General features: G+C 51.4%; 1 protein-coding gene across 3 annotated transcripts in view; it reads right to left on the reverse strand.

Annotated features, from left to right (window-relative positions):
• Positions 1-12,250, reverse strand: part of GALNT17 (polypeptide N-acetylgalactosaminyltransferase 17) — a 439,855-nt gene that overhangs the window by 229,880 nt on the left and 197,725 nt on the right. For all 3 annotated transcript variants that reach the window (XM_015069888.3, XM_053213855.1, XM_053213856.1), the window contains one exon: positions 7,931-8,097. In XM_015069888.3, the coding sequence (XP_014925374.1) occupies positions 7,931-8,097 (167 nt within the window). The remainder of the gene's footprint in view (positions 1-7,930; positions 8,098-12,250) is intronic.

Genomic DNA, 12,250 nt, shown 5'->3' on the forward strand with positions numbered 1-12,250 from the left:
ACTGAAAAAGAAGAATAAGTCTGGAAGACTCACTTCCTGATTCTTAAAACTTGCTATAAAGGAAGAGTTATAATGATAAGGCGGTACTCACACAGGGATAGACACATAAATCAATGACATAGGATTTAAAGTACAAAAATAAACCCTTACACTTACAAGGCAATTTATTTTTGACATGGATGCCATGACCATTCAATGGGAAAAAGAACAGTTCCTTCAACAAATGGTACTGGGACAACTGAATATCCTCATGGGACAAAAAAATAATAATAATTTGGACCCCTACCTCAAACCATACACAAACATGAATTCACAATGGATATGGAGCTACATGTAGGAGCTAAAACTCCAAGACACTTAGAAGAGAATATAGGTGTAAATCTTTGTGACCTTGGACTAGGCAATGGTTTCCTAGATATGACACCAAAAGCTCAAACACGCAAAGAAAAAAATAAAAAACTTGACTTTCATGACCATGAAAAGCTTTTGTGCATCAGAGGACACTATCAATAAAGAGAAAAGACAATCCACAGAATGGAAGGAAATATCTGCAAATACATTTGCAAAATTACGTACAGAATATATTTGATAAGAGTGTGTGCCCAGAAGACATAAGCAATTACAACTCAACACTAAGAAGACAAATAACCCATTTTAAAAATCGGCAAAAGGGGGCACGAGGATGGCTCAGTTGGTCCGCTTCGGCTCAGATCATGATCTCAAAGTTCATGAGTTCGAGCCCCACGTCGGGCTCTGTGCTGACAGCTTGGAGCCTGGAGCCTGCTTCAGATTCTGTGTCTCCCTTTCTCTCTCTGCCCTTCCCCCACTCGCACTCTGTCTCTCACTCAAAAATAAACATTCAAAAAATAATAAACAAACAAACAAATAAATAAATAAAATTCAAGTTGACAAAAGATTTCAATAGACATTTCTCCAAATAAGACAGACTAATGGGGGTGCCTGGGTGGCTTAGTCGGTTGAGCATCCTACTTTGGCTTAGGTCATGATCTCATGGTTTGTGGGTTCAAGCCCCGCATCGGGCTCTGTGCTGACAGCTCAGAGCCTGGAGACTGCTTCGGACCCTGTGTCTCATTCTCTCTCTGCTCCTCCCCCACTTGTGCTCTGTCTCTCAAAAATAAATAAGAGTAAAAAAAAAATTAAATAAAAAGACAGACTAATGGCAAGCAAGCACACGAAAAGATGCTCAAAATAATCAGTCATTAGTGAAATGCAAATAAAACCATGAGATACCACCTTACACGCACCACGGTGGCCTTTGTGTTTTGTTTTTTTTTTTTAAGGAAAATAACAAATATTGAGGATGTGGCGAAACTGGGACCTCATACATGGCCAGTAGGAATGCAAAATGGTGCCGCTCCTGCGAAAAACCGTGTCGTTGGGGAAAACAGTCTGATGGCTTCTCAAGATATGAACCGTGGAATTATCACAGGACCCAACGATTCCACTCCTAGGTAGGTACCCAAGAGAACTGAAAACATTCCACACGACAACTTTTACATGAACGTTCCTAGCAGTATTATTCGTAACAACCAAAAAGCAGTAACGCCCCACCTATCCATCAATGGAAGAATAAAGAAAGGTCATGTGCTACCTCCACACAACCAAATGTCGCTGAACCACAAAAAGAAATGACGTAAATCCATGCCACCACACGATGAACTTGGGCGACAGTACGTTGCACGAAAACAAGACAGACACCAAAAGCTACAGGCTGTACATTTCATTGATAGCAAATGTCCAGGAGAGGCAAATTCATAGAGACAGAAATACTTGGTGGTTGCCCCAGGACCTGGGAGAGATGGCTAAACAGGTCCAGGATCTCTTCAGGGGGGACGATGAAAATATTCCGGAATTAGATCGTGGTTACAGTTGCAAAACGTCGTGAATATACTGAAAGCCACTGAACTATACACACTTCATAAGGGTGTATTTGATGGTATGTGAATTCTGTCTCAATTAGAAGTAAGGGACAAGAGGGACACCTGAAGGGTTCAGTCCGTTAAGCATCCAACTCTTGATTTCGGCTCAGGTCATGATCTCACGGTTCGTGGGCTTGAGCCCCGCGTGGGGCTCTGCGCTGACAGCTCAGAGCCTGTTTGGGATTCTCTCTCTCCCTCTCTCTCTCTGCTCCTCCCCCACTTGCACTCTCTATCTCAAAAATAAATAAACTTTAAAAAAAAGTAAGGGAAAATCATAAAGGATGACCGTGGCGGGGTGTGGCAAGAGTGATGATTGATACAATTCCGTGCACCTGAATTCCCTCAGCCTCAACCCCCCAAACAAAGATCAAAGCGGGAAAATGCTGATGATCTGAACAAAGACCAGTGGCTTGGGACACGGCCAGGCGGGATCACGCTCAAGAGGGACTAAGCAGATGCTGAGAAACAGAGCAGAAAGAGAATGAAAAGCCTTCTGGTCTTTGGTGACGAGGTAAAGCCCTTCACTGACAGGAGATAACGAGAAGCAGGTCTGCGAGGCCAAGAGGAGAATGCTAAGTTAGTCATAGGACAGACTGAGCTTACGGTTCAGAGGGACCCTGGCCCTTGAGGAGAGAGAGGACGCAGGTCTGGAGCTCAGGGGAGAGGCTGAATTGCTCTGCGCTGCAGGGACGGATCTGGAGACCATTCACCATGTGCCCATGGGAGGAAGCGCCCCGCGTGTCCCGACACTGAGAATCATGAGTGATCCCCTCGAAGCAGGGAGCCAAGGCAGAGAAGACAGCGGTGCTGGGGTCTCAGGAGGAGACAAGGGCCAGGAAGGAAGCCACCAACAATGTCAGACGTGGCCGGATCAGAGCAGGAAAGTGCCCGCTGGACTGGGTGCGCCGCGATCACTGGTAAATTTTGCCCGAGGGATTTCGGTTTAATGTACAGGAGCACAAAGAATTGCATCTCACTTGGGTTTAACTTGGGTCAACATCAGTACTCAAGCCGAATGAAACAAATGTAAAAACAAACCTAACAAGTGAAAGACCCTGACTTACCTGTACACACAGGTCCTGAGCCTTCTGGCTTTATTCACACACTCCCTGGACCAGGTGGTTTTTCTTTCTTTTCTTCCTTGCTTCCTTGCTTCCTTCCTTCCTTCCTCCCTCCCTCCCTCCCTTCCTTCCATCTCTCTCTCTCTCTCCTTTTTCCTTTCTTTCTGTTTTCTTCTTTCTTTCTTTCCTTGCTTCCTTCCTTCCTTCCTCCCTCCCTCCCTCCCTTCCTTCCATCTCTCTCTCTCCTTTTTCCTTTCTTTCTCTGTTTTCTTCTTTCTTTCCTTCTTTCTTTCTTTCTTTCTTTCTTTCTTTCTTTCTTTCTTTCTTCTTTCTTTCTTTCTTTTTTTTCCTGATAAAGCTTGGTTTTCCTTTAATGGATATGATAACATACAGCTGTGGGATTCTAGTTCCCACCTGAGCCAGGCATGACCGGCTTGAGAATAGACAACTCTACCCTCATGAAAATGATGTTTGGAGATCTTTTTTAATAAAAAGAGAGCTATGATGCTTCACAGTTCAGGGGAGGAAACAGGAAGAATATTAACTTGTTTTTACTATAGGATCTCAACTATGTAACACCTGCATTAAAAAAAAAAGAAGGGGGTGGGGTGCCTGGGTGGCTCAGTCGATTAAGGGTCCGACTGCGGTTCAGGTCATGATCTCATGGTTCGTGGGTTCAAGCCCCGCATCGGGCTCTGTGCTGACAGCTCAGAGCCTGGAGCCCGCTTCAGATTCTGTGCCCCCCCCCACCCCCCCGCTCCTTCCCTGCTCACACTCTGTCTCTCTCTCTCTCAAAAATAAACATTAAAAAAATTTTTTTAAAAAGAAAGGGAGGGGGAACCCTTGGCTGGCTCAGTTGGTTGAGCATCATACTTTTGATTTTGCCTCAGGTCATGATCCCAGGGTCATAAGATCAAGCCCCATGTCAGGCTCTGCACTGAGCATGCAGCCTGCTTGAGATCTCTCTCTCTCTCTCTCTCTCTCTCTCTCTCTCTCTAATAAAAAAAACATTTTTAAGAAGGGGAGAACGGGGGGAATGAACAGTTGCCTTCAGTTACTCTCTGCGGTATTTGTATTTTCCAGTTACTTTTTGATACATTCAAAGTTTCCTACAAAGAGAGCACGCATTACTTTTAAGACCGGAAAATACAGTAAGGCTGGGGAAAAATGGTTTAATCAAACTTGAGCAGAAGGTAAGCAGGGATAACAATATTAAGGTTAGATGAACTAAATTCGAGGCAAGGAAAAAAGGATGCTTTTAAGATAAAGGGAGTATTACATCAGGGTGATAGCCACCACTAACGATGAAACCACACAGACACGAATCTACAGTTACCAAAGAAACTGACAACGAGATACAGAAATCAAGCATTATTAGGGATATGGGAAGGAAAAGTCATCGTAGGAGGAGATTTGAAAACACCATCATCAAAAAGCCTTAAGAAAATAAACTCGTAGTCTATCTAAATACACAAAATTGATGTCTGGCAGGAATTCAATTCCATGATTACAGTGTGTGTGGGGGGGTCTTTTCAAGTGTATATAGAACATTTACAAAACTCGATAATACCAGTCACAAAGAAAATCTCAACAGAGAAAAAAAATGTTAAGTCCCTCTTGCAGTTAAAGAGAAGGTATTTCTAGCCTGGAGAAAATACAGAAGCTAGAAGGAAGGACAGAAAAGGGGGAAAGAGTGTTAATATAGTCTCCTCCTGGTCCACCGGGATTTGCAGGGTGGGTGGGGGGACAGAGGAGGATGAATGGGAATTAACTTGATGATCAGGCTGGACCGAATATCTCTCCCACCCCGTTTCTCACCCACTGAACAGCTTTATTTACATGCGAACCCCTGAGATGGTAACTCGGTGGTTCTCAACTGTGTGGTTCCTGTAGGGGCAGGATCAGCACCTCCTGGGAATTTGTAAGAGATGCACATTCTCAGCCCTACTCCAGACCTCCTGGAGCAGAATTTCCTCCAGGGTGGGGCTCCAGGAGGTTCTGAGGGGAAAGCTGAAGAAGGTGCCTAAGTACCCCGGGGAGCAGACTGGCTCAGAAGAGGAGGGGGCTTTACACCCCTGGCTCCCGGAGTCCCCCAAGTGGGATTAAGCTGCCTCAGCCACAGGGGCCACCTGCATATCACGCCCTTCCTGTCCTACTTCCCCCCAGCCCCTCGAGGTGTTCTCTCCCCCTCGCAAATCAACTGACACACTCAAATCTTTGTCTCAGGGTCTGCTCCTGGGGCAGCCCAAACTAAGACGCCCACCAGAGACCGGAGTTTCCATTCTGGTTGAGACGAGCTTGGACCCCCATTTCTCTCTGGTTGAGCTCCGCCAAGATCTCCTCAGGGGAGGGAGCCCCACTGGCCGTGGGTCCTCACCTCAATGCCGTCCGGCACCCGCTTTCTCTGGGTGTGCGAGCTCTTCTCTGCCCCGCTTCCTGCCACAAGGCCACTTAGCCCCCCCCCCCCCTTGCCCTTTGCAAGCCTCGTTCATGTTTGTCACTCACTCCCAGGCTGGGTGAGACTCACCGAGGGCCGATGCCAGACGGGCCCTGAGAAACCCCGTCCTATCCAGCACCGTGGGAGGCCAGTTGTGCAAGACGGGGAGGTATCACGTGCTACGTGCTGGGTGGGCAGGGGAATGGGTGCTGGGGGAGCACCCAGCTAGGGCCGTAGGACGGCAGCAAAGGATTCTGTGAGCAGGGCACCCACAGGGGACACCTGGGGAACAAGTGGGTGGGACTCAGCCACCAACTGGAGGGAAGGAGGATCAGGGATGCCCTCTGCTGATGCAAGGGGTCCACGGTGGGCACGCCGCATGCCGCGAGGGGCTCTGGGAGCCACGTCAGGGAGACAGGCTTCGCCAGATGGCTTAGAGGCTCCAAGGAACTGAACGCGCCATGTTCTCACAAGAAGACCGCCAGGGCCAGTGTTAGCAGAATGTACACCTGGCGGAACGGCCAAAGGTAAAAAGAGAAAAATAAGGATGTGAAAAATACAGCCAGTGACCCCTCCGTCCTCCAACTCTGGAGGCCTCGGAGAAGGCGGTACCCGACTGGGATATTGCTGGGCCCAGGTGCACGGGAGCCCTTCGGGGGCCCAGCCAGCCAGTTCAGAAGGGGCAGGGGGACTTCAGTGCCCGGGCCAATGACGTGGCTCAGCCCTGAGCTCCCGGAGATAGCCGGGTGCCACACGGCACCCGTGGCATCGTCCTGGCTCCTGTTCACCCTCTCCTAGCCCGGGAGCACACGCGGGGTAATCTTTCTCCTTCTCTACCCAGCACGCTGAGAGCCAGGGCTTTAGCCTGCCCTAGTCCTCCCGTGGCTCAGAAGATAAGCCTCCTTGGCCTTCAGCGCGCACCCTGGCTGGCTTTCTCCTGTGGCATCAGCTGGTGGGGGTTTCTCCCTGCGGCGAGCACAGCGCATTACCTTAGGCCAGGAGCCAACACAAGGGCACGGTTAGCAAGACTCATCCGCCGCCACTTGGACACCAGGCCTCCCCCTGACCTGCCTCCAGGGACCCCGGAGGATTTTTGTTCCTGCTGCCCAATACCTGCCTGTTTTATATATATATATATATATTTTAATTAAAACTTTTTTTAAAAATTTTTTTTAACATTTATTTATTTTTGAGACAGAGAGAGACAGAGCATGAACAGGGGAGGGGCAGAGAGAGAGAGAGAGACAGAATCTGAAACAGGCTCCAGGCTCTGAGCTGTCAGCACAGAGCCCGACGCGGGGCTCGAACTCACGGACCTCGAGATCATGACCTGAGCCGAAGTCGGACACTTAACCGACCGAGCCACCCAGGCGCCCCGCCTGTTTTATATTTTTTAAACTGAGCCACTATTCTAAAGGGAGCCGACCTCCAAAACACCTGTGAACACTGCTCGTCTCTACCTCCAGTCATTTTTGGCTCGGCGGCCCAGAGAGGACTTCGGATGCAAGATGAGTGGTTCCCCTCCCAGGACGGAATTTCACTGTTTTGTTTTTTAAGTTTATTTATTTACTTTGAGAGAGAGACAGAGACAGCTCAAGTGGGGAAGGGGCAGAGAGAGAGGGAGGGAGGGAGAGGGAGAGGGAGAGAGAGAGAGAGAGAGAGAGAGAGAATCCCAAGCACACTCTACCCTACCTGAGCAGAGCCCCATGCAGGGCTCGAACTCACGAAACCTCAAGATCATGACCTGAGCCAAAACCCGGAGTCCGGACGCTCAACCGACTGAGCCACCTAGGTGCCCCCAGAATTTCATTTTTTATTTTACCTCTTGTGAAAGGACCGTGGCAGTGGGTAGGGCTGGGGCGGGGAGTGGGGAAGAATCTAGGTGCTTCTTGTCATCTACTTTAGGTAATATGAAGAAGGGAAAATGAGTCCATCTATGTGGTCAGTAACTTCTTTTTTTTTTTTTTTAATGTTTATTAATTTTTGCATTGATAGCAGAGAACCCGATGCGGGGCTCGAATCACGAGATCCTGACCTGAGCCGAAGTTGGACGCCCCACCGGTAATGTCTTAGTTTTTTCTTAATGTTTCTTTATTTTGAGAGAGAAAGAGAGAGCATGAGCAAGCTGGGGAGGGGCAGGGAGAGACAGGGACAGAGAGAATCCCAAGCAGGCTCTGTACTGTGAGTGCAGGGCCCGACATGGGGCTCGATTCCACCAGCCAAAGCTGAAATCAAGAGCTGGACGCTTAACCGACGGAGCCACCCAGGGTGCCCTGCCAGTCATTTATTCCTAAGAGCCCTGCAGGCCTCGAGGTCTAATGGGCCAGTGCTCGTGCGCCCAGATGTCTTCCTCTCTGTAGCTATGCCCCAGGGACAGGAGACAAAGACAGGTGGACTCGTGTTACAATGCAAGTGGCATTTTCCCCCTTGCTGACACGGCGCGCTCCCACGATTCCCTCCAAAACACTCGTGCAGCTTGGCGGCCCCCATACCTTCGTCACTGTTGTCGTCCACCAGGATGATTTCCTTCAGCAGGTGCGTCGGCGTGTGGTTGACCGCGCTGTGGACTGACCGCAGGATCACTGACAGGGCCTCGTTCACGAAGATGAATATGATGGAGATCTGGGGCAGCTCCTTGGAGTACTTCAGCTCCTTGCACCTGGGGGAAGAGAGCCAGCCGAGTAGAGTCAGAGGAAGGCGGAAGGCATGGGCGCTGCGGATGGACACGGCCCACGTGCGCCCAAGGTGTGCGTCACCAGTTCCCTCCGGGCCCCCCTTGGCTGAGAACAAAGACTGGAACCTAAGGAGGAGATCGTTAAGGGGTCCAGCCCCAATTCTCCTCAACCTGCCGCCCCAAAGGAACCAGAAGCAGCAGTCTCGGGTACGTATCTCGCGTCTCCCAGGCGGCCTGGGTGCCCGTTCACACCGCCTGGTCCCACTTTACTGCCCACCTGCCCCACTCCCTACTCGGGCACCTGCGTTTCCATGCCTGGAGCCTGCTTTGCTGCCGCCCCACCCCCATCTGCTCCCATCCAGAGGCGGCCAAGAGTTGAGGCATGAATACCCCAGCTCGCTCACCCCAGGAGCAGGCTGACTCCAAGGGCAGCGGTTTACAAGGGCTCCCAGGGTCCCCCTAGTGAAACGAGGGAGGGTTCCCCCCCTCCATCACCCACAGTAGCCATCTGCATACCACACCCTAAGGGGGAGGCCTTCCCTTCCAGGTCCTACTTCCCCACGGCCCTGGTGGTGTTTGCTCTCTCCACCTTCCGAATCAATGGTGCACTCAAATCTTAGTCTTAGGGTCTGCTTCTGAGGGAACCCAAACCAAGCAGCCCGCTCGGGTGGAGCCTGCATTCTAGAATCAGACACGAAAGGCACATGTAAATAATCGTATTCAAGGAAGCGGGTCCTCGGCCTGCATAGGAGCGTGCTGCCGGGTACACCCCATCTCTTCTGGCACGCGTTCCTAGAATCTCCTGGGGGGGGGGCAGGAGACGGGACCGCCTGCCTTTGAGGTCCTCCCTCCTAAGACCCAGCAGCTCCCTCATCCCTGAAAACCGGAATAAAAGAGAAGAGTCCTTTTCACCCAGGCTGGACACAGGGGTGTCGAGCTCTGGCCTCCCTGGAGCTCCCGGTGATGCAAGCTTGATACCCAGAGAACATGCCGTGCGTGGCTCAGTCGTGGGAACACCGCGCTCCGTCCAGGGGAGCACTCACGAATCTGGTCCTCTGCTTAGGCTGAGCCGCATTGGAAATACCAAGCGGAAACCAAACAGCATGGGAGAGGGCGCTAAGGCATTTCAATACATTCTCCTCCTCCTCGTGTGAGAGCGGACAATATATAGCACAGGTGTTAGAGGAAAAAACAAAGGCAACGAGCTGAAGGAATGGAGTGAGGGGGAAGAGCACTGAAGAAAGAGCAAGAAAAACGGCTGTTTTTTATGCGGAACAGCTTGGGCTGTGTCGGGCCATATTAATCAGGCAGGCAATTTTCGGAAGAAAATAAAGTTTTGTTACAAGATACATTTGTGTCTCCTGGAGAACGTCCAGGGATCCATTGATCATGCAGCCTCATTTTTACCACGTCGCTGTAACTTCACTTCTGGGGCTGCCAGGGAGATTAGAATGGTTATTGACGGGCTCCCGGGCAGTCGGCGGGAATCATCTCATTTGCTGCACGGGGATCCGAGGGAGGAGGGCACCCCAGAAGGTCCCTCCGAGCCCCCTCGACCAACCTGGGCAGCTTACTCACCAGCCCGTCCCTGTGAGCACACATTCCGGACGCGCCCACCTATTCCCAGCGCTCAGCCCCAGGGCTTAAGTGTCTTTGGTCCTTGGTTTTTAACAGCTTCTGGCGCTTGGAACGCAGAAGCAGAAAGACCAGACTGCAGTGTCCCAGCACCTTCTTCTCCCACCCACAGGCAACGGGGTCATGATGCAATCAGGACTGAGTTCTGAGTCAAGCCTCTCGGCTAGAGCAGGCAACTCCCGCCCCCAGGGTAAAGTGGGAAATGGGGGAGCCTCAAAGCCCCCACCCTGCCCCTTCATGGGCCAAGGTGGCCATTTGGTAAATCACGGTGGATGGGGGGGGGGGGGGACAGGGATTTCAAAAATGAGAAAGCGCTCCGTCACACACGGGGTACACTGTTCATAGGTCTTCACCTCTAAAACTGTCAAAATAATCTGCACCACACCTAGCTGTGGTGCTTGCCTGAGACCTCACAAGGGTCATCTGAGAGCCCCGTGACAATGCAATGTACCAACTGATGGAAGGACCCAGTCTGCCCGGCTGCCCCCCCCACCCCCCCTTTCGGCTCCTCCGTTCCCTTCTGTATGCTCCCCAACGCATGGGCCAGGCTTCCAGAGTTTTCACGCAGCCCAGACCCTCCTTGCAGGACCCACCCAGGAGTCTCCTCCCCAGCGTGGCCACCCGGGTCTCTATCCTTGCCCAGCTGACAGTGCACCTCTCCTGGGCCTCATGTCCTCAGGCTTTCCCAATGGGCAGACGAGATGAATACAGTCACTGTCATAAAAATCAGAGTTCTTTCCTTGGTCTTTTTTTTTTTTTTTAAGTGTATTTATTTATTCACTGAGGCTTTTAAGCACTGAGGAGTAGGTGCTGACTCATACACACGTTACTTACAATCACACCCCCGGGGCCAGACAGGGCGGAAGATGAAGGATGGTTGCTGCCGGGAGAGAGGCTCACTGGCCGTAGAAATGCAGAGAGAAAGAACGGCTCCTGCCCGTAGGACTTGACACTGAATTCCCGCTGTGGCCTGATGACCCACAGCCAAGCGTTCCCTCCCGAGTCCCCGCAGAGCCGAGGAGGCAGAAGGTGCTGAGCGCCCAGTTGCCTCGGTGGCGTGCACAGTGCTCTCGGGGGTGGCCGGGGTGGCAGGGCAGGCCGACTCGGGGAAGGAGAGGTCGGTTTCAGAGCTTGGCTTCCCGCCCCCGTCTGTACACAGTGGAACACACAGAACCCGACGTGTTTCCTGCCGCCCCGATGGCCTTCCAGCTGCAAAACCCAGGTAGGAGTAGCCTGGAAGGTTTAGGAGGATAAAAGAACGGATTCGGGATCTGCGAGGCACCCAGGAATGAGCAGAGGATGCTATGCCACAGCAACTGCCAAGTACTTCCAAATCCACAGCCGGGGGGGGCATCCTGTGGGCTTCCTCTAGCAACACGGGCTCGGAACTGGGTCCCAGAAATCACAGGCCTCCTTTCAGAAACGGGTCAGTGAGCAAGAAACAATCTTGTCTTAAAGAAGATGGTTGGCAGGCAAGCTGTCTTAAAGTCTGGATAACTTTCTTCTTTTTTTTCTTTTTTTTCTTTTTGAGAGACAGAGAGACAGAGCGTGGGGGGAGGAGGGGCAGAGAGAGAGAGAGAGAGAGGGAGACACAGAATCCGAAGCAGGCTCCAGGCTTCGAGCTGCCAGCCCAGAGCCCGACTCGGGGCTCGAATCCACGAACCGTGAGATCGTGACCTGAGCCGAAGTCGGCCGCTTCACCGACGGAGCCACCCAGGCGCCCATTAAGAAGTCTGGATAATTGTCAATAAACACTTAAAGCCCCGTAGAGAGGCTACAAAGCAACTCAAGCCCAGCCCTCTGCTCCGAGGGCTACGAGGAGAACAGTCCCTGGAAAGCCGATCTCACAGAGAAGAGCCAGCAGAGACAAACAACCAACCTCGTGAGATCTGTCAGACACCTTCTATCAATCCTTACGTCTGTCTGTCCATCTCTCCACATGCCTGGGATACTCCCTTGAACTTGGTAGCTCCCCGAGGATAACTGTCTCCCCTTCTCTCGGCGCCCTCACAGCAGAGCCATTGGCATTGACTTCATTTTTTTTTTAATTTTTTTTTTAACGTTTATTTATTTTTGAGACAGAGACAGAGCATGAACGGGGGAGGGTCAGAGCGAGGGAGACACAGAATCTGAAACAGGCTCCAGGCTCTGAGCTGTCAGCACAGGGCCCCACGCGAGGCTCGAACTCACGGACTGCGAGATCATGACCTGAGCCGAAGTCGGCCGCTTAACCGACCGAGCCACCCAGGCGCCCCGGCATTGACTTCATTTAACACCAAAAGTATCCACGACCTCCCTTGGTTGATGCTGAGCGAGGAGAAGAGAGCTGAAGAGAACTGGCCACTTCGGAAACCACCAGGCCTCCAAGCAGGAAATGAAGCCCAAGGAGCTGCCCGTGCCAGGACCTCCTTTTAAGGACAACTTACGTGAGCCCCACGTGGTACACAGATCAGAGGGGCCAAGTGACGCTTGTGACCCAGTTTGCCAACCTGGCAACAAAATG

Source organism: Acinonyx jubatus, chromosome E3 (genome assembly GCF_027475565.1).
Source record: "Acinonyx jubatus isolate Ajub_Pintada_27869175 chromosome E3, VMU_Ajub_asm_v1.0, whole genome shotgun sequence".
NCBI classification, from domain to species: Eukaryota; Metazoa; Chordata; class Mammalia; order Carnivora; family Felidae; genus Acinonyx; species Acinonyx jubatus.